Source organism: Panthera pardus, unplaced genomic scaffold (assembly GCF_024362965.1).
Source record: "Panthera pardus isolate Hobbes unplaced genomic scaffold, ASM2436296v1 HiC_scaffold_24, whole genome shotgun sequence".
NCBI classification, from domain to species: Eukaryota; Metazoa; Chordata; class Mammalia; order Carnivora; family Felidae; genus Panthera; species Panthera pardus.
Genome location: NW_026526810.1, coordinates 41615775 through 41643178, shown reverse-complemented (window position 1 = coordinate 41643178; position 27404 = coordinate 41615775). Strand labels below are relative to the sequence as shown.

Below are 27404 nucleotides of genomic sequence, written 5' to 3'. Positions count from 1 at the left end.
TTAACTTCCCCAAGCCTCCATTTTCTCATCTTTAAAATGAAGAGTACTTTTAGCTCAGAAAGTCTATAGTGCTATCATTTCTAAAGAATGCTTTAAAATCTTTCATTCCTGCATTCATAATTTTTATCTTCACAAGGCTGGACGAGACACTTAAAAAACAAAAACAAAAACAGGGCATATAAATCTCATATGGGTGCTTTGGTTGGAAAAATCTCTGGGGTACCTGGTTGGTTCAGTCAGTTGGACATAGGACTCTTGATTTCACCTTAAGTCATGAGATTGAGCCCTGCATCAGGCTCTGCAATGCACGTGGAGCTGCTTAGAATTCTCTCTTGTGCACACATGTGCGCTCTCTCTCAATAAATTAAAAAAAAATTTTTTAATTTAAAAAATGAAAAAAATAGAAATCTAAAAATGTCAGAAACAAGTTTAAAAACAAAGTCAGAAATAATAAAACCATATAGACTAGCCCCTTCCCTGGCAAGGCATCATCAAGGAGTATACCTTTAGGCCTTGAATAAAGGAAAGCTGAATGGTCCTCTGGGTGCAGAAGTATGGGAAGAAGAACATTAACGGTAAGACACTGACTACTAAAAACTTTTGCCTTTGGAGCAAAATGAGTAACTGCAAACCAGTCCCCAAACACATTAAAAACGAAAAAACAATAAAAAATCAGTGTTATGGCTTCTATCCACCAGGCTGAATTACAAACCTTAGCACAGTCCCACAAATATAAGCAATGATCATATACGGTAGTACATCAGTTATTTCTGAGCTTGTGTGTGTGTGTGTGTGTGTGTGTGTGTGTGTGTGTCCAAAGCAATTCATTTTAAATTTCCATCATATCTTAACTGACTCATTTTAAAAAAAAAAAATTTTTTTTTAACGTTTTATTTATTTTTGAGACAGGGAGAGACAGAGCATGAACAGGGGAGGGTCAGAGAGAGGGAGACACAGAATCTGAAACAGGCTCCAGGCTCTGAGCTATCAGCACAGAGCCTGATCCGGGGCTCGAACTCACGGACCACGAGATCATGACCTGAGCCGAAGTCGGCCGCTTAACCAACTGAGCCACCCAGGCACCCCTTAACTGACTCATTTATAACTTTTATCACACATCTTTCTATAGAAAAGTTGTCTGATGCTACAGCATTTTCTGAGACCTAAACTGGCTGTTCACTCCCTTCTACAACAATAAATTTTTTAAGTATTTCAAAATCATTTTTGTCAGATAAATTGCAAAGAATACATTAAATGCTAAAAATATAAAACAGTGGAGTCCTAAAAAGTTATGATCTTAAATAATCCCATTGATACTTTTTTCAGAGTATAATTTGTAACTTAAAACATTTCTATCAATTTCTTACCTTCTACATACAATTCTAGCTGACAGAATGCTGTTCCACGTCGTATATGTGCCTTCATTCTTCCATTAGCATTGTCTGCAACAGGTGGTGTCAATAATTCTAATGCCTTACAGAATAAAATGAGGGAAAGACAATTTCCTAATTTAAACTTGAGCAAAAACATGGTAAAAATATTAACTCTGAAACAAGCCTCAAGTCTGCACCCACCAAAATTTTGGGCTTAACTGATACAGAAATGTATCAAATACTTATATTTGGGTTGAACAATTTAAAGAATTGTTCAATTGTTCCTATACAAGATTCATACCCTCTCTCCCAAAGTTATCTCTGGTTTATCATTTGAAACCTCTACATTTTTACCTTCATTAACAGGAATGATTAAAGAGTATTGAAGATCTTTTATAAAAATTCAAATTGGGCATTTCAGTTCATTCAATCATTCAATAAATATTTGTGGCCAGAATTGTGCTAATAAAAGGAAAACTGGATCCTAAGAATATTGCCAGATCTTTTAGTAGCTTAATAAGATCAAAGTATGAGGATCTGGTTATTTCTTCCATATTTTCAATCTCAAGGGGCAACTTAAGAGATTTTGCATATGATTTTCCCTGTAGACAGGTTACTTGGATATGGAAAAAAAAAGAGAAAAAAACTAGTTTATTAGTAATGACATGATATTAGTAATGAAATTAGGATATACTAAGTTACTCTGAAAATCGGGAAATTGCTAGGGAGCTATCCTACCGTGCAAGTGGTAGTGATAACAAGGGAATACCAAGTTTTCTTCCTTCAACCTTGCAGTAAGTCTGCAAAACTTTAATAAGAAAAAGGGTAAGCACAACTGACAAACATTTACTAATTTCCTTGTGAATTTCAAATGATACATCAAGGAAATATAGGAGCAATTGATAGGGGATTTCTAATGAAACTTGAAATCTAAAAAAAAAAAAAAAAAAGTTTCTTATCTATTCAAACACAGAAAAATCTTTTTTTCAGTAAAAAAAAAAAAAAAAAAAAAGCCCAACAAGATGACTCTTATAATCCTTGCATCTCAACTACATAAATTTAAAAGAAAACACATGAAGGGTATCATTTAAACCAATAAATAAGGATAACAATTTTAAAGCAACACACACACACACACACACACACACACACACACACATACCTTAGAAGAATCTTCGATGGCCTTGTGTAAGTTTTTTAGTTTTAGGTGGCAAGCAGCCCGATTCAAATACAATAGTGGAATCTTGTTATTTAGTCTTATGGCTAAGTTATATGCATTAATAGCTGCCAAATAGTTTTCTGTTGCGAACAATTTACTAATGAGACAAAAAAAAAAAAAAAGGAAAACAATATAACATTGAAATAGGAACACAGAAATACTATCTAGTAACATCTGGCAGAGGAGATGGTTTACCTCCTTTTCTATTCCCTATACAATGGTTTGTAGGCTACACTGCCCCCTACTTTCCTCCACATGTATCAACATATAATCTGAATGGGACTGACCTCACCCCCACCTCCAAAGGTAGCTATGGTAGTTTAAGCCCTAAGCATATTTCTATCCTCTTGGCTACAATGACTGACTTGGGGATAAGCTTGTGACCTAAATTGGTCTATTCAGAATGAAGCCTGTGACTTTGTTTCCAATGTTGGAGAATGAAAAGTTGGGAAAACTCCTCTTGCTGGATACAAATGAAGAAAGCATACAGCCCTAACTGTGGTGACCATTTTTAACACGATGAAAAGAGCCAGCACTAGAATGAAGCTGATACCATAGAATTATGAAAAGAATAAAAAGGCAGACAGAAGCAGAGTCCTTAGTGATACAATTAAGCTGCTGCATCAAGCTTTACCTGAAATATAACATACCTTTAGCTTTTTAGTTACATAGCCAATAAATTCCTTTTAACAGAGTTTAAAATTGTTTTAAAAATTTTTTTTATTACTTGCAAACAAAAGCATCTAATAGTTTAAATCTTCCAAAATTCTCTTCAAACAGATGTACATAATTAAGGGTTTTATTTAAAATGTAAAGTGGTTTTTATTTTTCATGTACAATTCCTAGAATTTTGGAAAATGCACAAAAAAGGGAAAAAATAAAATACCAAATATAAAACTGCTATATAAAGAACACTTTGTATTTATTTCCAGTTGACTGTACTGCATACTGTACCGTTCTAGAACTTGATGACATCAAAGTAAAAGCACCCAGTAAACCATTAGTAAAAGGTAAAACAACACTACTGTGACATCTAATGTAATCCGGATTCAAGTTTAAAATAACTTGCACAAACTAGAAAAGCTAATTCTCTGGTAAAAGTTTATGTTTCTGAAATGCCTCATATCAGCTAGGATGTTTCGGAATGCAAGTAACAGGATCTCAACTCAAACTGGCTTAAACAAGGAAGTAAATGATCTCACATTTAAAAAGTCCAGAGAGGGAAGCCAGTGTGGCTCAATCAGTTAAGCCTTAGACTTCTGATTTCAGCTCAGGGCATAATCTCACGGTTTGTGAATTTGAGCCCCACGTAGTGCTCTGTGCTCACATGGCAGAGCCTGCTTGGGATTCTTTCTCTTCCCCCTTTCTCTCCCCACTTCCCTGCTTGTTCTCTATCAAAATAAATAAGTTTAAAAAATTAAAAAGAAAACAAACAAACAAAAAAACAAAACAGAAAAACAACTCCAGAGGGAAAGGCTCCATGCCCAATGAAATCAGCAACTTGAACATATTATCAAGGCCTAAGGTTACTTACGCTTCTCCATTATACTATACTCACAAGCTACTTCATCCTAGGGCTGGTTTTTCTCATAGTATAAGATGACTGCATAGCTTAAGGTGCCACATTCAAAGCACGATATTCATTAGAATAAAATGGGACGGTATCTTCTGGTATATGCTCCTTGAGAGCAAAAAAAACTTTTCCAGAAATCTCCTGGTTCACCTCCTTTCCCATCTCATTAACCAAAAGTACCCACCTGAAAAAAATATTAAGCCTTGGGGCACCTGGGTGGCTCAGTTGGTTAAGTGTCTGACTCTTGGTTTCTGCTCAGGTCACCATGATCTCACAGTTCCATATCAAGTCCTGTATCAGTTCCACACTGAAATGGATCCTGCTTGGGATTCTCTCTCTTCTCTCTTTCTTTCCCTCCCCCACCTCAAGCTCTTTCTCAAAATAAACTTTAAAAAATATATATTTTGTCTTAATAAAACCACCAGTCACTCCCTCTCTTCCTCAATCTCTCTCCCCATCTGTCTCTCTCTCTCCCCACTTTTACACCTCAGTACTACATATTGCTTTTTGGGAGCATTTAAGAAAATTCAACAATATGATAATCTTTTCATATTAAGAAAATTGGAGATACACTATTTTTAAAGATTTTTTTTTTTTTAAGCAAAGTATTCTCTAATTTCTGCCAGGATTTCTGAAACCAGTCTCCTCCTAATGATGGATATTTAGGGTTTTTGTTTCCTAATACTCTGCTTTTATAAACATTATAATAAAACATAGATCTAAAAACAAAACAACAACACAAGCAAATAAACCCACCAGCAGTGCAGTGAAAACCCTGATTTGTTGAAGTCAATCAGAATTTATCTCAGGACTTGGTCACATGGGTAATACAGTCTACACTCCTAACCAAAATAAGGTCTCAGCCAATAAGGATAAAGGGAGGGCATACATTTTGGCTGGATAACCTATAGTGTCTACTACAAGCTCCCCCTCCCCTTTTTAATTATGGCACAATATACATAACATAAAATGTACCATTTTTAACCATTTTTAAATGTATAGTTTAGTGGCATTAAGTACATTCACACTGTTGTGCAATCATCATCAACATCCAACTCTAGAAGTTTTTCACCTTCCAAAACTGAAACTCTGTACTCATTAAACATTAACACCCCATTACCTCCTACCTTTGATGACCACCGTTCTATTATCTGTCCTATGAATTTGACTGCTGTAGGTACCTCATATAAGTGCAATTATACAGTATTTTTCCTTTTGTAACTGGCTTGTTTTACTTAGCGTAATGTCTTCAAGGTTCATCCATGTTGTAACATGTAACAAGAGTTTCTTCCCTTTAAGGCTATTGAGAATACACCATTCACAAAAATAAACTCAAAATGGATAAAGGACCTGAATGTGAGACAGGAAACCATCAAAACCCTAGAGGAGAAAGCAGGAAAAAAACCTCTCTGACCTCAGCCACAGCTATTTCCTACTTGACACATCCCCGAAGGCAAGGGAATTAAAAGCAAAAATGAACTATTGGGACCTCATGAAGAGAAAAAGCTTCTGCACTGCAAAGGAAACAATCAACAGAACTAAAAGGCAACCAACAGAATGGGAAACGATATTTGCAAATGACATATCAGACAAAGGGCTAGTATCCAAAATCTATAAAGAGCTCACCAAACTCCACACCCAAAAAACAAATAATCCAGTGAAGAAATGGGCAGAAAACACAAATAGAACTTCTCTAAAGAAGACATCCAGATGTCCCACAGGCACATGAAAAGATGCTCAACGTCACCCCTCATCAGGGAAATACAAATCAAAACCACACTCAGATATCACCTCACGCCAGTCAGAGCGGCTAAAATGAACAAATCAGGAGACTATAGATGCTGGTGAGGATGTGGAGAAACGGGAACCCTCTTGCACTGTTGGTGGGAATGCAAACTGGTGCAGCCGCTCTGGAAACCAGTGTGGAGGTTCCTCAAAAAATTAAAAATAGATCTACCCTATGACCCAGCAATAGCACTGCTAGGAATTTACCCAAGAGATAGAGGAGTGCTGATGCATAGGGGCACTTGTACCCCAATGTTTATAGCAGCACTCTCAACAATAGCCAAATTATGGAAAGAGCCTAAATGTCCATTAACTGATGAATGGATAAAGAAGTTGTGGTTTATATATACAATGGAATACTACTTGGCAATGAGAAAGAATGAAATATGGCCTTTTGCAGCAACGTGGATGGAACTGGAGAGTGTTATGCTAAGTGAAATAAGTCATGCAGAGAACGAGAGATACCATATGTTTTTACTCTTTTGTGGATCCTGAGAAACTTAACAGAAGACCATGGGGGAGGGGAAGGAAAAAAAAAGGTTAGAGAGGGAGGGAGGCAAAACATAAGAGACTCTAAAAAACTGAGAACAAACTGAGGTTTGAGGGGGAGTGGGAAGGAGAGGTGGGTGGGTGATGGGCATTGAGGAGGGCACCTGTTGGGATGAGCACTGGGTGTTGTATGGAAACCAATTTGACAATAAATTTCATATTAAAAAAAAAGAATATTCTGTTGTATGGATATACCACATTTTGTTTACCAAAATATCCATCAATGGGCACTTGGGTTGCTTCTACCTTCTGGCTATTGTGAATAATGCTACTATGAACATGAGTGTACAAATATCTGTTTGTTTCCCTGCTTTCAATTCTTTTCTGTATATGCCCTAAAGTGAAATTGCCGGATCATATGGTAATTCTATTTTTAATTTTTTTGAGGGGGCTCCATACTGTGTACAATTTATATTCCCACCAACAATGTTCAAGGTTTCTAATTTCTCCACATCCTCACAAACACTTGTTATTTTCTGGGTTATTTTGTTATTTTGATAATACCCAGTGTAATCTATGTAAATTAGTATCCCACTGTGACTCTGATTTGCATTTTCTAAATAATTAGTGACATTCAGCATCTTTTCATGCACCTTTGCCTTTGGAAATCCTCTTTGGAGAAAAGCCTATTCAAGTTCTTTGCCTAATATATATATATATACATATGTACATATATATACATATACATATATATGAATATATATACGTATATATGTACATATATATACATATATACATATATATGAATATATATGTATATACATATATACATATGTATGAAAAATATATAAATATTTATATATTTATATATTTATTTTCTTTGCCTACTTTTTAAAAAGATTGTTTAGTTTTTAAACTGTTGAGTTGCAGAAGTTCTTTAAATATATTCTGGATATTAACCCTTTATCAGATACACGATTTGCAAATATTGTCTCCATTCCATGGGCTGTCTTTCCATTCTGTTAATAGTGCCCGTCATGTACAAGTTTTTAATTTTGATGCATTTCCACTTACTTGTCTTTTGTTGTCTATGCTTTTGATGTCACATCCAAGAAATATTGCCAAATCCAATGTCATAAAGTACTCTGTGTTTTAGTCTAAGAAATTCATTGTTTTAGCTCTTCTGTTTAGATCTTTTATCTCTTTTGAGTTAATTTTTGTATAAGGTGTTAGGTAAGGGCCCAACTTCATTCTTTTGCATATGAATTTCCAATTTTCCCACCACCATGTGTTGAAAAGACTGTCCTTTCTCCACTGAATAACTATTGAAAATCATTTGATCATAGAGGGGAGAGCTATTTCTGGACTATCTATTCCATTGGTCTGTATAACTGTACAAATCTTATATTAACCTATACATTTGAAGAACAATTCCATTTTTCATCTTTAACATAAGTTTATAGTTTTATAATATAAAAGTTTTATCAGAAAAATTTTCCCAGGTTTGAAGGGAAGAAAAGTTTAAAATGAAAATTATTTTTAAACTATTTTTACATTTATTTTTGAGAGACAGAGAAAGATAGAGCATGAGCAGGGGAGAGGCAGAGAAAGAGGGAGACACAGAATCTAAAGCAGGCTCCAGGCTCTGAGCTGTCAGCAAAGAGCCTGATGTGGGGCTTGAAACCACGAACTGCGAGATCATGACCTGAGCTGAAGTCGGACGCTTAACTGACAGAACCACCCCAGCGCCCTACAATGAGTGTTATTAAAAGAACCATTGTAGGAGGCATAATAGCAAGAAATATAAAGTATTAAAATATTTTTAAAGTTTACATATACATATTAAAATATAAATCCAAATGAACATTACTTTTTTTTAACTTTAATGTCACTACAAAAATCCAAAAATCTGCCGTATGGCTTTCAGAATGATTTTGAACTTGGAAACAGCCAAATTTCGAAAGGAAAGGGAAAAAATTAAACCTGTATCCAAAGGGCAGTAACCTTTGAACAATTTAAGCAGAGAAGTTAATAACCATGAAGTCTTCATTGATGTTCGAAATAAGGCAATGCCAGTGAAAAGAATTATGCAAAAGTACTCATTAATTCAACACATACTGAGTGCTTATTATACTGAATGTATAGTGAGAATAAAAGAGACATGAACAATTGCAAACAATCCTGTCATTTTTATTTTTTTATTATTATTTTTTTTTAAATTTTTTTTAATGTTTTTATTTATTTTTGAGACAGAGAGAGACAGAGCATGAGCAGGGGAGAGGCGGAGAAAGAGAGGGAGACACAGAATCTGAAGCAGGCTCCAGGCTCCGAGCTGTCAGCACAGAGCCTGACACGGGGCTCGAACTCATGGAGTGTGAGATCATGACCTGAGCCGAAGTCAGACGCTCAACCGACTGAGCCACCGAGATGCCCCAAATCCTGTCATTTTTAATGTTTATTTATTTTTGAGAGACAGAGAGACAGAGTGAGGGGGGAAGGGGCAGAGAGAGAAGGAGACAGAATTTGAAGCAGGTTCCAGGTTCTGGGCTGTCAGCACAGAGCCCAACATGGGGCTTGAACCCACGAAGTGTGAGATCATGACCTAAGCCAAAGTTGATGCTTAACTGACTGAGCCACCCAGGAGCTCCAACAATCCTGTCATTTTTATGATGACTGATGGGTATGCCTTTGTAAAGAAAGAAACATTCTGATTAGCAATAGCCAAAAGGGCCCAAGATTTTGTACAAGACTGGGAGAAGCAACCAGAGGCAGGAATGATAAGAAAGAAGTGATGTAGAGAGAAGTAAAGAAAAGGGCAGAAGACAGCTAGGAGAAATCAGAAGTAGTGGGGCTTAGCAACAGCAATAGGGCCAGGAGCAACACATATTCCAACAGAAGACAGAACGGCTCTGTTTTGTGGGCAATAGGAACTGTAACAGCCACCTGCCCCTGAACAGACTTCAAAAATTGTTGTCTCTTTCAGCATCTTATCTTTCAGCATAGAAAACATTCTTGGGTATCTCTAGAGCTTCTAAAGCTGAGTATCAGTATGCCTTTGTGAAAGCACATCAGCCACTACAATTTAGCACTCAGGATGGAAACAGGAAAAGGAAACTACATATTATACAAAACGACAAGTTAGGCCATAACAGGTAGTGTATTGCAATAGAGTATTATGGGCTATAAAATGCATACAAACAAGCAAATGAACAAAATGATAATTACATCAAAGAAGTGATCTGAGAATAAATATGGATTCTAAACTTCTGTAATTCAGGCAAAAGGTAGAAGTATAAGAAAACCATCTTATCTCCAGAAACATAGTTTTTAAAATGCAGAAGAGGGGTGCCTGGGTGCCTCAGTTGGTTAAGCATCCAACTTCAGCTTAGGTCATGATCTCAGTTTGTGGGTTCAAGCACCTATGTTGGACTCTGTGCTGACAGCTCAGAGCCTGGAGCCTGCTTCAGATTCTGTGTCTCCCTCTTCCCAGCTCCCACTCTCTCTCTCTCTTTCAAAAATAAATAAACATTAAAAAAATTGTTTTAATAAATAAAATGCAGGAGAGCAAGGCATATTTGGCAGATCTGTCCTGAAAGTAGGCAGGTCCAAAGGACTGTTGGAAGATGACTCTTCATGGGAATTTTATGTTCGTGCATATCTTATGTCAGATGCACAGACGGCTTTTATTTGGGACAATCTTTTCAAAGATGTGCATATAGCACATAGCCTTGGAAAATATAGTGTCTCCCTCTGGGGCAAAGAGCAGATTTATCTGCTGTTCAGTATGAAAAAAAGATAGTATCTCCTTGTGGGTCAAAGGCTGGACATATTTGCTTATAATCCTCTCATGAAAAATTGTGTTAAGCATGGTGTTCTCAGCTGTGGTTCAAACCTAGGCCTGCCTATGCATTGGCCTTGTGGGACTTGAGGCGCAAAGGGAACCAGTATGAAGGTCACACTGATTGCTGTGCCTTGAATAACATTCCTTTGTCTCTAACCCATGAGTCTCATGTCTTCTCCTGGTATCCATGAAACTGTGGTAGGCTAAACCTTCACAGTTCTTGCTGGGGCATGGACCCAAACCTAAGTATGTGGAAGAAATTCAGTTTGGCAAGTAGAATTATATACTGTGTTGGGAGAAGATGGTCAATAATCAGCATCAAAAAGTCCAACATGAAGTAAAAGACATCCAGCAAGGCAGATCGAATCCAGACACAGAACATACGCAAACAATAAGGATACGGAAATACAGACTGGCAGACTAGGTTAGTCTATTAGCAGATAGTGGGCTCCTACAAACAAAGTTGGGGCTCAGAGTAGAATTAGCCTGGTGGCAAAAGGGAAAGCAAAAGCAAAGGACATCCTCAATCTTAAAAGGAATGGGGTACTAGGCAGGCGACAAAATCTGACATGACACTTAGGCCAAGAGACTAAAAAGAAAATTCAGACCCAAGAACCAGGGTAGACAATGCTTTTATGTAATAATAGCAATACAATGCTGGATTGTAGCATAACATATCCTTGATTCCCTCCTATCTAACATTAGACTTGGCTGTAGAGAGTGAGGTATGCAGATGGGATTCAAGTGGCCCTAGTGTGGGGAAAGAAGGTGTGTAAGCCTAAAGTTAAGACAGGGTCCAAAAGAACTTACACTAAAAGTCAAGCACAGAGTAATGTCCTTGAGACAGAACAATGGTCCATTTACAGTCCATTTACTTCATGTGATTACAAGTGTCTAGAAGGACAGCTATTAAATTTATTTACAGATTCTGAGTCATGTAAGGCTGTTAAATAACATCATACATACCATGCATATACCTATATTAGAGCATCTAGACTCTGTTTTATGAGATGTTCTCAGTGAAAAGCTATCTGGTACATAACGTTAATTGGAAAAGGTAAAATGCTTTCATGAGCAAGTAAAATTACCTAAGCTTATGTATTTTCCCAAAAGGTAGAGATTTGGCATTTAAAACTAAGATACAGTAGTGGGAAGCTAGGCAAAAAACATGAAAACAATCTGTGGCTTTTTCTAAGAAAAAGCTATTGGTTTTTGAAAGGCTTGTCCACCTCTACCCTTTTGTGAAGCAAGTGTCCCATGAGTTTTAGCACAGTAAGAACAGTTTTGTCCTGTGTAAATATAGAAGGCTATCATGAAACAAAGCCTCTGGAGATGAAGGTATTTCATCCTTTGGCTTAAAGTCAACTAACCGTTTCTGAATCAGTTCTATTATGTCTATTTCTATCTTTTGTATTGCATTACATTGCTAGTGAGGATATTCTTCTAACAAGTCTTACCTTTCCTTTTATCTATTTGTACTTGGCATTTTGATTAACTGTACTTTGTTTCTCTGGGTGTTATTAGCTACTAAGTTTTCTTCCATCTCTCCTCATTCTCGGCTCTCTTCCTCTCCTCTTGTTTTGCTTCTCTTTCTTTTCCTACCTAATTGGAGGTAGTAAGGCAAAGTGGTACAAAAACAAGAGACTAAAAGTAATTATAATCTACCAGTCATGCCCGACTGCTGCAAAGTATACTTTTGCACTAGGTTGCTGCCAATTTGTTCCTTTTGCCAGCAATTTTATTTCAATATTTTACTTTTAAAAATTGTTATTTAATTTAATTTAAAAAAATTTTTAAACATTTTAATTTTATTTTTTGAGAGACAGAGAGAGAGAAGAGCACAAGCAGGGGATGGGCAGAGAGAGAGGGAGACACAGCAGGTTCCAGGCTCTGAGCTATCAGCACAGAGCCTGACACGGGGCTCAAACCCAAAATGCAAGATCATGACCTGAGCCGAAGTTGGACACTCAACCAACTGAGCCACCCAGGCACCCCTAATTTTTAATTTTAACTTAATTCACACACACACACACACACACACACACACACACACACACACACACGTGTGTGTGTGTGTATGTGTGCATCAGTCAAAATTCTAACCCTGGCTCAATGATCTCATCTGTCCTTTCTACTCTTAAACCCAAATCACATCTTAAGGGTATCAGAGGAAGACCAAACCAACACTCCTAGGACCTTTAGCCAGTCACAGCATCACAACACCTATACCAAAGACCTGTCTCACCGTGTCAATCAACCCTGTTATCTTTGAGCACTGATGTAAAAGCACACTTTTCCCCCGTCTTCATGTTGCCGTTCTTTCCTACTCCCATCCCCCTCTACTCCTTTGCACTTTCTTTTTTTTTTTTTAATTTTTGTTCTAATGTTTATTTCTGAGAGAGAGAGAGAGAGAGAGAGAGTGTGTGTGTGTGTGTGTGTGTGTGTGTGTGTGTGTGTGTGCCTGAGCAGGGGACAGGAAGAGGGAAAGGGAGACACAGAATCCAAAGCAGGCCCCAGGCTCTGAGCTGTCAGCACAGAGCCAGATGCGGGGCTCAAACTCACAAACCGTGAGATCATGACGTGAGCCGAAGTAAGCTGTTTAGCCGACAGAGCCACCCAGGCACCCTTGCAATTTTTTTGTTGTTGTCGTTAAAGCAATCTCTACGTTCAAAGTGGGGCTGGAACTCGAGACCCCAGATCACGAGTTACACACTCTACCGAACAAGCCAGCCAGGTGCCCCTCCTTTGCACTTTCTTATTCCAGGTTTTGCCATAACTGACTCCACCTCTCATTCCTTTCCTATACTCTTAACTTTTCTTAACAATCCCATCTAAAATAAACTTGGCTCTGTCCTCAGGGCAATGCTAATCTCTACCACCCTCTCCACTGCGTCCCTTCCTGAGTCCCCACATCAGGGGTTAGGACTGTAGAAACTGGCATTCTTCAGACTCTCTTCTGCTAGATATAAAATCAAACTCTCTCTTTATACGCAGTCATTATCCTTTGATATTCCTGACATCTTTCCCCCTACAGCCTTCTAGTCACTGTCATCTCCTGTCTTTTTAAAAGTCACTATTCTCCTGGGACATCTGGCTGGCTCAGTTGTTAGAAGTGTTCAACTCTTGATCTCAAGGTCATGAGTTCGAATCCTATGTTGGGCGTGGAGCCTACTTTAAGAGAAAGAGAGAAAAGTTAAAATCACTCTTCTCATATTCATTAAGGCCTTTGAAACTGGTTCCCAGCATCTGTCTCTATCCCGACTTCTGCCATGATTCCAGAAGATTCTAAAGTTTATGTCTATGGTCCATTCATCAATTTAGTCTTGAAAAACCTGAAACTCCTTAAGTCATCATGCCTTCCTTTCAAGTGTACTTCTGCTACCCACTCCCAGGGCCACACCTTGGCCTTCATCATCACCTGAACTGCACTACCTTGGAACTATCAAACTCTGGAATCCCAGCCACTAATCACAATTTTCTATTCTGCCAACTTTCCCTTTATACTAAGTCTTCTGTCTTAACAGTACCCTCTAATTTCTTAATTGCTCCATTTTCTCTTAGTCCAATGAGCCCCTCATGGGATCTCTCCCTTCCTTTTTTTTTTAAGTTTATTTATTTATTTTGAAAGAGAGAAAGCTTGCACTAGCACTAGCACAAGGGGGGGAAGGGCAGAGATAGAGGAAGAGACAGAATCCCAAGCAGGCTCTGCACGATCAGCACAGAGCCCAACTCAGGGCTCAAAAACACTGAGCCATGAGATCATGACCTGAGCCAAAATCCAGAGTCAGATGCTTAACCAACTGAGCCACTGAGTTGCCTGGCATCTCTTCCTGTGTAACCCAACTTGGACTTTGTGGCTCAATACCTGAGCTATTTTTCTTTTTTTTTAATTTTTTTTTTTAAACATTTATTCATTGTCTGAGAGACAGAATGTGAATGCGGAAGGGCAGAGAGAGGGAGACACAGAATCCGAAGCAAGCTCCAGGCTCTGAACTGACAGCACAGAGCCCGACAGGGGGCTTGAACTCACGAACTGTGAGATCATGACCTGGGCTGAAGTCGGATGCTTAACTGACTGAGCCACCCAAGCGCCCCAACTGAGCTATTTTTCTATGAGCAATCTGGTCCCTTGCACTACTAGTCTTTTACTGTACTTGTCAGTTAAAATTCCCACTCTGGCCCAAGATCTATTCTTAAATCCGAAAGAAGACCAAACCCTAAAGGAGATAAATCACACAGCTGTACTGACATCTCTATGAATTCATGTTCTCAACCTGGCAGAGCCAACAGTATTCACTAATCAATTTCCCTTATCTAGATATATACTTGTCTCCACTATTCTTCCCTCCAATCTCAGAAAATGAAGTATCTCTGTCTATTCCAAGTCAATCCATCAACATTTTCTAGAGCAAAGTAATCAATCCAACAGGACAGCCCACTCAGCTTTGCCCATTTTAGCATTCTCAGGCTGCAAGGAGGAACAATTCATAGCCAAACCAAACTCTGTCTTCACTAAGGCTAACCAATTGGATAAAAAGGACAAAATCAAGACAATCCATCCAATTCTTGGCTTTGACCCAATTTTCTCCACTCTGCTCAGGAGGATTTCAATCATCTCTTCTTTCTCTTGTCTCCAAATCTATTCAAATCTTTTATATTCTTAAAGAAACAAAACAAAAACTGTTTCAACTTTCTGCTCCATTGGCTTCTGGGAATATTTTTGTGTACTCCTTCCTTTTGCCAGACCTTCAAATGTTGGTAGGTCACAGAGTGTTATCCTCAGGCCACTACTCTCCAGGTCTACACACTCTTTGTGGATATCTCAGACACTTTTATAAATTTAACTACAATATAAATGTTGATAAGCTCCAAATCTATGTCTACAGTACTGGCTTCTCCTCTGAGTTTCAAACTTGCCAGACAGTGTCACCCAGAATGGCCCAGAGACATCTCAAACTCAATATATTAAAAACTGAACTTACCTGCATTCTCTCCTGATGAGCCTCTCATCTAGTATTCCCTAATTTAGCTGGTGACAGCATGCAATCAATCATTCAAACTAGAAACTGAGAACTCCTCCTTCTTACTCCCTCCAAATCCATCAAGAGGTTCTGCCTATTTTATCTCATCATTATTTCTCAATTTGCCCTCCTCTTCACCCCTACAACACCACCTACCACAAGGCCAGTTCAAGGCCTTTGCTGTGTTTTCTGCAACACATTTTTTCCCTCTCCTTACAGAATAAAATCTAAAAAAAAATCTAAAAAAAAAAAACAAACTAGACTCCTAAATATAGTGAACAGACTAGTAGTTGCCAGATGGGAGGTAGATGGGGGGATGGGTAAAATAGATGAAGGGGATTAAGAGTAACTTATCATGATGAGCACTGAGTGATGTATAGAAATGCTGAATCATTATATTTTATACCTGAAACTAATATAACACCAAATGGTAATTATACTTGAATTAAAAAATAAATTAAAAAAAAGAATTTTAACCAAACACACAAGGCCCTGATGATTTTTCTAGGTTCATTTGTCATTACTCCTAGCCTCAAATTTTATGTTTTAGCAAAAAATAAACCACACATAGTTCCTGACCCATATATCACACCATTTCTTGTCTCTTGAGCTTTTGTTCATATTTTCTCCAATACTTGAAATGAATGCCTTTATTTTCCTTTCTCTTAAAACTTCTACTTATCACTGAGGATCTCAGGTGCTATATTTGCTATGAAGCTTTTTCTGAACATACCTTCCTTCCTTAAGGTGTAAATGTCCCTCTTATGTACTCTCATTTTACTTTGTTCTTTTCTATGTATTGTACTTCTCACAAAGTATTATAAGTATTCGTATAAGTATGTCTCCTGCACTGATCTTTGTAGCTCAGAGGCTAGTTGGTAAATAGCAAACAATTAATAGATGTTTATTTAATGGTTGGATAAATGGAGAGGAAGGGAGGCAGGGAAGGGGAGAAAGAGGAGGAAGGATCATGTAAGACTTTAATGTTGGAAGTAAAAGAAGCCAACTTGTCAGCCCCAGGCCTCTGACCTTCAGAAAAATTGTCACTTCAGTTCAACTCTACATATTAATCCCTGGTGGTGTAACAAGCAAAAAGACCAAGAAAAAATAAGAAAAGAAAAATACAGATGCAGACATTGTGGTAGACAGATAATGGAGACGACCCCACCAAAAGATGTCCATATCCTAATCCTCAGAATCTGTGACTTTGTCACCTAACATGGCAGGAAGGATTCCACAGACTGGCCTAAATTAAGGTCTTGAGGTGGGAGATAATTCAGGATTAAGCAAAGGATACTAATGTAACCACAAGGATCCTTATAAAAGAAAGAGGGAAGCAGGAAAGTCAGAGCGAGAGAAGGAGATGGGATTATGGAAGCAGAGGTTGGAGTGATGCAATTGCTGGCTGGAGGCCACAAGCCAAGGAATGTAGGCAACCTATAAACTGGAAAACGAAAGCAAATAGATTCTTTCCTATAGGCTGTAGAAGAAACACAGATGATACCTTGATTTTAGCCCAGTGAAACCCATTTTGAACTTCTGATTTCCAAAACTGTAAGATCATAAATTTGTGTTGTTTTAAGCCACTAAATTCATGATAGTTTATTATGGCAACAATAAAAAAATAAAAGTCTATGTCATGAAATACAATAAGTAATATCTACAACTGCCTCAAAATATGAAATCAAATTGCCATTCATAATGTATCAGATTGTACTGTTTTTGATAACCGTATAAAAATATTCACACATAGGGGCGCCTCAGTGGTTCAGTCGGTTAAGCATCTGACTCTTGATTTCAGCTCAGGTCATGATCTCATGGTCATGAGACTGAGTCCCAAATTGGGCTCCATTCTGATCATGCAGAGTCTGCTTGGGATTCTCTCTCTCCCTCTCTCTCTGTCCCTCCCCTAACTTGTGCGCTCGCACGCGCTCTCTCTCTCTCTCTCAAAATAAATAAATAAACATTTTAAAAAATATTCACACACAGAGCAACATAGAAACAAATAAAAGGATTTCATGGATATAAAATGAAAATTTGTAAGATAAATTTGGTAATCTTTTAAAGATGGAGATGAATAATCGAAGAAGCTATAGTTTCTGAAAAACACATTTCTAGGAAGGGCTTATGTTAAATATAAGTGATTTTAAAAGGGATTTTAATAAGTGATATGTTTCATTTCTATGACATTTAAATGCAAAATCAAATAAAAATAAGAGCCTTATTTGTTATACAATCTGACTTTTTAAATATGGAGGCCCTGCCTATCTAATTGGCTTATTTGGATTATCTTTCCCCAACAACATACACACATAAGCACATATGTCAAGATACCTAGAAAATGTAGTTAGTACTACGGTCTACCTAAATTTATTATAAATCTCATAGCCAGAGTCCAAACAACGTACTTTCCTTTGTCCTTCAGCCATTCTGGATTCTTTTCTTCTTCTTTTAAATCAGAAAGTTCAGGAATATCAGTATTCAATGCTCTCCGTGCTTCTGCTTGTTTGTGCAACCACTGAAATCAGAGAAGTCTAATGAAGGACACAAAAATCTTATTTTTATTAACAGCTACTTTGACATTTGCCAGCTTCTATATAAAATGGAAATACTATCTGTTATGGACTGAATATTTGTGACCCCCAAAATTCGTATGTTGAAGCCCTAATCCCCAGGGTGATGGTATTTGGAAGTAGGACTTTTGGAGGTAATCAAGTTTAGATGAGGTCATGAGAATGGGGCCCGCATGATGGGATTAGTGTCCTTATAAGAAGAGGAAGAGACCAGAACACAGCTCTCCTCCCACTACTCCCTGTACCCTGATCTTGGACTTTCCAGCCTCCACAACTTTGAGAAATAAATGTCTGTTGTTTAAGACACTCAGTCTAGGGTATTTTGTTACAGCAGCCTGAGTAGACTACTATACTATTTGATAATGCTGATTTTTTTAAACTTTCAGTTTTTATCCTTTTTTGTTTAACATTACCAGATAGTTAAGACCAAACACACAAAAATTTCTAGTCCAAATTTCATACAAATGGGAGTTTGTGGGAGTTCATGGGATTATTATTTTATTTTTCTTATCTATAACACATTTGTTTTTCTATATTGAAAAATACATAAATGACTTTTATTTTTTCTTTTTAAAAAAATTGTTTAATGTTTATTTTTGACAGAGAGAGAGACAGAGCATGAGTGGGGGAGGGGCAAAGAGAGAGGGAGACACAGAATCTGAAACAGGCACCAGGCTCCGAGCTGTCAGCACAGAGTCCAACAGGGGGCTTGAACTCATGGACAGCGAGATTATGACCTGGGCCAAAGTTGGACGCTCAACCAGCTGAGCCACCCAGGCACCCCATAAATGATTTTTAAATAATTATACTTTTATAATTCTAGAAATAACTTTATAAATAATAAAATTTAGAATATATTGTTTAATAAGAAAATAGTTAATATTTATAAACTGTCATTATGTCTTAAGGATTTTCAATCATTTCCACAAGTTTTGAATTGTGAGAGGCAACACTTAACACCTTGTAGTAAAAAATAATGCAGTTCTTAGAGTCTATATACCTAAAGATAAAACATTCAAAATGCCAGGGCCCAGGTATTTATAAATGAATGAGAGATATTCTAGAATGTCACATTAGAAATACCTAACGTTAATAATGAGTAATTGTTGTATTAACAATAAATGTCCAAATCCATTACCAAAACACAAGTTTACAAATCTAATATAGAAAATGATGTATGGGGCATATGGGTGGCTCAGTTGGTTAAGCTTCCAACTTCAGCTCAGGTCATGATCTTGTGGTCCGTCAGTTCAAGCCCCATGTTGGGCTCTGTGCTGACAGATCAGAGTCTGGAGCCTGCTTCAGATTCTGTGTCTCCCTCTCTCTCTGTCCCTCCCCTGCTCACGCTCTGTCTCTGTCTCTCAAAAATGAATAGATGTTTAAAAAATTAAAAAAAAAGAAAATAATGTATTTGATAAAATAGATGGCAAGTGTTTATCTCCTGGAAAAAGCAATAATACTGCATACTGAATCTTGAGACAAAAAAATTCTGCAAAATACTTTTCCATAAGGAAATACTAAAATATATTCAAGAAGTAATATCTTTAGTCTAATGAATACTTAAATTCAGAACCAGTACTAGTTTTAAAAGATGAAATAAAAAATATTTTCATTGTGATCACTGTAACTAACAGCAAATATACTTACCTCCTCTTCTTCTGCTACTTGTGATTCCCGGAGAGCAGTTGGAAATACTCGAGGGGTAAAGTTGATTTTAATACTGCCAACAGAGCGAGGAGCAGGAATACTATTTTCCTTTAACTTCTCCAAAAATATATTTTCTGAATTTCTTCCTTCAAAAGCAGTATTAGCAAGTGAGTTCTCTCTCATTTTCTAGTTAACAAACTGACTCTTCAACTAATTACACAGCAAAGCTACCTCTAAAATCCTATACAAATAAACTAAAGATAACTTCTGCTAGAAAGAATGTAAAACCCATCATCAAAAGTGTGGCAGCAAGTTATCTGTCCTTTAATCAATGACCCCAGCTACTTTTCTAGGGTTCTCTTTGTTAAAACACACAGTGTCTAATTTACATTCAATCTAGGGAAGGGAGGGCACTCTAGGCAACTCTACAACCGCTTTCCATTTTAGAAAGCCATCACTGGAAGCACTACCTCTATTTTCCTTAAGCTCCTACAGCAATATCTTCTATAAGCTTCCTTATAAAAGTTATGGTATAAAAGTGATGGTATAAAAGTTTCTCAGCCATCAGAGATAGCTAATGAAAAGAGGCAAAAAAAAAAAGTAATAATGAAAAGCTATACGTTTTAATAAAGATAGTTACACGTAATAATGGTTAAATCAATATAAGAGGAGAAATTAATCTACGTGTTAGAATATAAAGTATATGATTAAAAGGAAGGAAAATTGGGTTTAAAAACTGCAAAAGTACCAAAAGCATGATACACAGATAGAAAAGGCAAATATCAAAAATTTAAAGAAAATCAGATTTTTTTCACAAATGTGACAGTAATATCTTTGTTATAAAATACAAATAAGAAAAAAAAAACTTCCAAATTAAAAAATTGGAAAATGGCCTAAATTGACATTTCCAAGAGAGGGAGGAAGGGGACAAGGAGGAAAAAAATAAGGACTCAAACAAACAAGAAAGCAACATTAACAAAAATTTGACTGCAAGTTTTCTATAGATGTCTGTAGTTGAGACAGCTATCTTCCAGTATCCTAGCCATTCTCCCCTCTTCCTTTTAGAAATAGAATTTGAGTTCTAGGCTAGGTACATGACTAGGTCAGGCTAGAATCGATATAACCCAGCCTCCCTTAAGATTAGATGTGATTGGAGCGCCTGGTTTACTCAGTTGGTTAAGCCTCTGACTCTTGATTTCGGCTCAGGTCATGATCTCATGGTTGGAGAGTTCAAGCCCTGAGCCAGGCTCCATGCTGACAGTGCGAGGCCTGCTTGGGTTTCTCTGTCTCCTCCTCTCTTTACTACCCTCCCTTGTTCACATGTGAGCTCTTTCTCTCAAAATAATAAAGTTAAAAAAAAATTATGTGTGACTATATGCCAAATCTGAGACAACAAAATCTGAATAGAAGTGATGTATACAACTTATGGATCGTCATCTTATAGGTACATCTGCTTGCTGTGGACTTCTCTTCCCATTTCCCACTGGCTAAAAAACAACGCCAACTGCAGCATCCAGAGATTGAAGACAAATGAGGTAATAACAGAGGCGGCCCCACCAGCCTGGATGGCCACATAGAACAAAATCATCTTATCAGGCCTACATGGATCACTGTTACATAACAAGTATTAGATTATGGAGAACTATATTTCTGTCTTATTTGATCTGTAACTTGGATCTCCTTATTACAACAATTAGCTTTAACTATCTAATACAATGTCCCAAGAATTTTATATCCAAGTAAACTGTTGTTTACGTATAAAAGCAAAAGATGTTCCTAGATATGTAGAACTAAGTGAATATATTACTTAGCCATCTTTTCCAAAGACAGTAAAATCTTGGTTTGTGAGCATAATTTGCTTATAATCCAAAACACTTCTTTTTTTTTTTTTGAAAGGCAGACTGCCACGTGTAGTGCCTCATTTGGATGTGTCTGGAGTCTTGGAAGCTTGACTACCCTACATTCTCCTACAAATGGACCTTGAGAGCTTGTTTGGAGGTTCTAGCAGAGGAGCGCAGCTACTCGTATACCCTTGACTGAAGAACGGTCCTCCTCTATCGGGGAAGGTCCTCCTCTTCGACCGAGCGCGCAGCTTCGGGAGGGACGCACATGGAGCAGTGAGGGAGGAAGGGGACACCCGCCTAGCCAGCCAGATCAGTCGAATCAACCCTGGCGATCAATGACATCAATGACAGATGTCGCAGCCAGATCTCCCTCACATCCCCAAAACACTTCTATATCAACACAAATTTCCCCCATAAGAAATAATGGAAACTCAGATGATTCATTCCACAACCCAAAAATACTCATATGAAAATGATTATAATACCATAATATAATACAAAATAATAAATAAAATATACAATAAAAAGAAAAATAAATTAACCTGCACTTACTTTTGAAAACCTTCGTGGCTAAGTATAAGGGAAACAAGAGAGAGGAGGGTTATTGTGTAAGACGACTTTCACTATCATTAACAGAAATCACTGCTATCTATTGGCTCAATGGAATCTTTTTCTGCATGGGGGCCATTGTATATACTCATATGGATGTTGACTACAGTACTGCATTGATAAACTCTTGTCATTGTACTGTATTTAATGTAACTGGCAAAAAGGCAGCAGAGGAAAGGGTCTATATCTGCCAGCAGCCTGACTTAGAATAAAGCAAAACATTCCTAAGTTTACGGTTGTATGGAAAGCAAAGGACTACCTGTAGGTGCTTTGAAGTGAAGAAAAATACACAAGTGCCAGTTGTGGGCACCTTGCAACATTCTGAAAAATCTGATTTCTGCCAAACACTACTGCATGAGATAGAGCATCTGAGCATGGTAGACAATCACCCACAATTCTGCAGCCAGAGAGAACCATTGGCTCAGTTGTGATCATGTGACATTCGGCATCATGTACAACTCATATTGCAAGACATCACTCATGTATCAGGTTAAAATTTATTAGAAATGTTTGCTTGTCTTGCAGAACATTCACAGAATAAGTTATTCACAGTCTAAGGTTTTACTGTAATATATTCAAAGAAACGTTCCAGAACATGGAGAAATGAAATTAAGAACCCAAGCATAGGGAACTTAATAGTAAAAATGGAAAGCATGGATTTTCCAAATAGTGGAGAAAACACTAAAAATTTATGAATAAGATTCTTAAATGGTAGTACAACAGAAGGAAAGCAGAATAAAAAGTTAAAATGAAGTATCTAACTTCAGTATAATACTACTAATGATTACTAGAATACTGAACATGAAGGAAATAAGCATTCTTTTCCATAATGATAAATTAAAAAATATTTTCTTACTAATTTTGCTAAAATAAAATTTTTTTAATGTTTATGAAAAACATTAAAGTGACCACTAGTTACCTTTTTATTTTTTTTCCTGAGAGAGAAAGAGCTCCATGCATGGAAGCAGGGGGGAGGAGCAGAGACAGAAAGAGAATCTCAAGCAGGCTCAACACTCAGCATGAATGCAGAACACAACTCCACAACCCTGGGATCATGACCTGAGCCAAAAATCAAGAGTCATATGCTCATCTGACTGAGACACCCAGGCACCGCAACCACTAGTTAAATTAAAAAATAGGGTATCCATTATAAAAATAGGGTATCTAGCCTCCAAAATCTTATGGTAAAATAAGACAAATAGTAAAACAACAAAATAAAAAGAAATTAGCTTTCTGTTTATAGAAGCATAAGTTAAAGGCTTTAGACACTTCTACAAACAATTTCCAGATAAAATGTTATATACACGTAAAATCCTTGATAAAAGTATAACAAATAAACAAAGGTTCAAATATACAGTTCAGTTCAAAAGGTAAGCAAAGAAAAAGTCTTATCAGAGATTTATAGTCAGGTAATTCAAAAGCTGACAAAAAAGCTGTTTGGACCCCCTACGTTCAGGAATAAGACAAGGATGTCCACTCTCATTATTACTATTTAACATAGTATGGGAAGTTTTAGCTTCAGCAATCAGACAACAAAAAGAAATAAAAGGCATCCAAACTGGCAAGGAAGAAGTCAAACTTTCACTATTTGCAGATGACATGATACCCTATGCAGAAAACCCGAAAGACTCCACCAAAAAATTGCTACATGAATTCAGCAAAGACAACAGGATATAAAATCAATGTGCAGAAATTTGTTGCATTTCTATACACCAACAACAAAGCAGCAGAGGGGCACCTGGGTTGCTCTGTTGGTTAAGCGACCGACTTCGGCTCAGGTCATGATCTCGTAGTTTGTGAGTTTGAGCCCCATGTCCGGCTCTGTGCTGACAGCTCAGAGCCTGGAGCCTACTTCAGATTCTGTGTCTCCCATCTCTCTACCCCTCCCCTGCTCACGTTCGGTGTCTCTCTGTGTCTCAATAATAAATAAATGTTAGAGAAAAAAATGATTACATACAATGGAATATTTTATTACTCACCATCAAAAAGAATGAAATCTTGCTATTTGCAATGACGTGGGTGGAGCTAGAATGTATTATGATAGGTGAAATAAGTCAATCAAAGAAAGACAAATACCTTATGATTTCATTCATATGTTGAATTTAAGAAACAAAATAGATGAATATATGGGAAGTGGGGGAAGACGAGAGAAGGAAAGAAATCACAAGAGACTATTAATGATAGAGAACAAACTGAGAGTTGCTGGAGGGAGGCGGGTGGGAGATGGGCTAGATGCATGATGGGTATCAAGGAGGCCACTTGTTATGATGAGCACTGGATGTTGTATGTAAGTGATGAATTGGGCGCCTGGTTGGCTCAGTTGATTAAGCGTCCAACTCTTGATTTTGGCTCAGGTCATGATCTCATGGTTTGTGAGTTTGAGTCTGGCATCAGGCTCTGTGCTGACAGAGCAGAGCCTGCTTGGGATTCAGTTTCCTTCTCTCTCTGCTGTTCCCCTGCTTGCTCTCTAGCTCTCTCTCAAAATAAATTAAAAAATAAACTTAAAACAAAAATAAGTGATAAATCACTGAATTCTACTCCTGAAGCCAATATTGCACTGTTAACTAAAATTTAAAAAAAAAAAAGTTGTTTAGAAATATATCTATATCTATATCCAAAATACATATATAAAGACTAAAGGCTGGAAATTTAATGCTGATAGTTACAGAAGTGGGAAGCTGGAAATGAAACTAGAAGCTTAGAAGGGCTGCATTCTTAGTGTAAAGGATACTTATAGGGGCACCTGGGTGACTCAGTTGGTTGAGCATCTGACTTCGGCTCAGGTCATGATCTCACAGCTCGTGAGTTCGAGCCCCGCGTCAGGCTCAGAGCCTGGAGCCTGCTTCTACTTCTGTGTCTCCCTTTCTCTCTGACCTTAACCCACTCGCATTCTGTCTCTGTCTCTCTCAAAAATAAATAAACATTAAAAAAAAATTTTTTTTTAAAGGATACTTATAAAATCTCCATCCACTGGTCTAGGAAAGTAAAGCCTGTTCTTCCTGGGGCTTTGGACAGGAGGAGAAAAAAAAATGTCTCTTGTGAGAAATCAAAACTCCAGGTATTCCTGTGAGCAACTCTTACTTCCACAAACTACAACACTTGAGATTTTTTTTTTTTTATATGCACCCACTGAACAAAAAATCCTTACTGAAGATGAACACATAAGTCACATAAGGAAACAATCCAGTATGAAGGACAGTTACCAGACACAACAAACAGGAGGAATGGCTTCCTAAGAATTTGAAAAAATAGAATAATCTGGAAGAGATTAAAATAATAATTTTAAACATGTTTATTTAAAGAGCAAAAACAAGCTAAATCCATAATGAAAAACTAAGAAACTAATGACAAAAGAACACACAAGAAACAAAAATGACAAAAGAATAAGCAAAACAAACAAAAAAAGGAACTTCTAAAATGAAAATTATTGTCACTGAAATTTAAAACATTTAGGACAAGTTTAGCAGCACATTAAGCATAGGTGAAGAAAATCTGCAAACTCAAAGAGATCTGAGGATAACAGAGCAATTAAGAAATATAAAGAAAACTGAGAAAGGTGATATTTGAAGACAATAGCTTAGAATTTCCTAGAACTGACTGAAGACATACATTCTTTAATAAAAGTAAATTCCAAGTTCTGACATTATGAAACAAATATAAAACTGCACTGAGACTAATAAAATCGAACCACACCAAAGTGAAGAATTTTAAAGCAACCAGAAACAAAAGATGGATTACCTTATAAAGGATCAATAGCTAGATCAAGAGCAGACTTCTCAGCAACATTAGAAGGCAAAAGGTAATAGAAAAATATCTTTAAATTACTGATGGAAAATAACTACAACCAGCCAAACTATCCTTCAACAAGTAAAAATATAAAGATAATCAGTGTGCCTGGGTGACACAGTAAGTTAAGCATCCCACTCAGGATCTCGGCTCAGGTTATGATCTTGCAGTTCATGAGTTCAAGCCACACATTGGGTTCTGCACTTACGGTGTGGAGCCTGCTTGGGATTCTGTCTTTCCTTCTCTCTGCCCCTCCCCTGTTTGTGTGCTTGCTCTTGCAAGCACCCACATGTGTTCTCTCTCTCTCTCTCTTTCCTCCAAAATAAACAAACTTAAAAACATTTTTTTAAATATAAAGACAATAATTGAACTTACACCCATAAAATCTTCATTAAAGAACTACTAAAGGATTTACTTTCATATAAAGGTTTTTTTTCAATGTTTCATTTGTTTTTGAGAGAGAGCGCAAGTGAGGGAGGGGCAAAGAGCAGGGGACAGAAGATATGAAGTGGGCTCTGTGCTGACAGCAGTGAGCCCAATGTAGGGCTGGAACTCAGGAACCATGAGATCATGACCTGAGCCAAAGTCGGACACTCAACTAGCTGAGCCACCTAGGTGCCCCTAAGGATTTATTATCAAAGGGAAGGCAGTTTGACCCACAAAGAAGTGAAACACAAGAAGCAAAGACAAATAAAATATCAGTAAATATACATCAATCTAAATAGTAATGACTATTAGTGGAGAAAAAACCCACACTAACAATAATGACTAAATTTAGGGATTTAAAAATATAGTGAAGTCAACTGATCCCCCTGCCCCTCAAAAAAGTGGACTAAAATATTTAGACAATAACATAGAAGATGTGTATAACTATAATGTGCATACTAAATTTCCTTGTAATATTTACAAGTATGGTAGAGATTAACCTTAAAACTTTGTTTAGTATGCATGTTAAAATATAGTAATTGGAATTATATCTATATGCCAAAACATATACAAAAAAATTAATATTAATCATTCAAAGAATGAAAATAGAATACGTACCTTTCAAATTCGGAGAAAGAAAAGAAAGTAATTAAGAACACTTTTTAAATCCAAGGCAGAAAAACAGAAAAAAAGAACAAAAAAGAAAGTCTGGTAAATGTAAATCACGAAGATAGAAGAAAATCCTAAGACAAAAGTGTATTTTTATTTATAATAATAAATCTAAGTGTCCCATTGTTTATTAAAAGAAAGCCTCAGGATAAACAAAAATAGGGGCGCCTGAGTGGCTCAGTCAGTTAAGCATCTGAATTCAGCTCAAGTCATGATCTTGCAGTTTGTGGGTTCAAGCCCCGCATCAGACTGTGCTGACAGCTCAGAGCCTGGAGTCTATTTCAGATTCTGTGTCTCCTTCTCTCTCTGCCTCTCCCCTGCTCATGCTCTGTGTGTGCGTGTGTGTGTGTCTCTTTCAAAAATTAAAAATTAAAAAAAATTTTTTTAAACACCACAAATACACATCATAAACTATAATTTATAAACATAATGATTCAGAAAATTTTACATATGAGAATTATAGTCATTTTCATTCTATGTATTTGGAAACTAAAACCAAAACAAAACAAACAAAAACTCCCTCGTAATTCAAGGGCCAAAGGAAAAAAC

At 37.0% G+C, this 27404-nt stretch overlaps 1 protein-coding gene across 4 annotated transcripts in view; it reads right to left on the bottom strand.

Annotated features, from left to right (window-relative positions):
* DNAAF4 (dynein axonemal assembly factor 4) overlaps positions 1–27404 on the bottom strand; it is a 63871-nt gene that overhangs the window by 2748 nt on the left and 33719 nt on the right. For 2 of the 4 annotated variants that reach the window (XM_053889047.1, XM_019442040.2), the window contains 4 exons: positions 19522–19667; positions 17710–17819; positions 2536–2689; positions 1368–1473 (listed from right to left, as the gene is read on the bottom strand). In XM_053889047.1, coding sequence (XP_053745022.1) covers positions 1368–1473; positions 2536–2689; positions 17710–17819; positions 19522–19667 — 516 coding nt within the window. Of the gene's footprint in view, positions 1–1367; positions 1474–2535; positions 2690–17709; positions 17820–19521; positions 19668–21917; positions 21936–27404 lie in introns of all 4 variants that reach the window. The other 2 variants (XM_019442037.2, XM_019442042.2) reach the window with 2 other exon arrangements.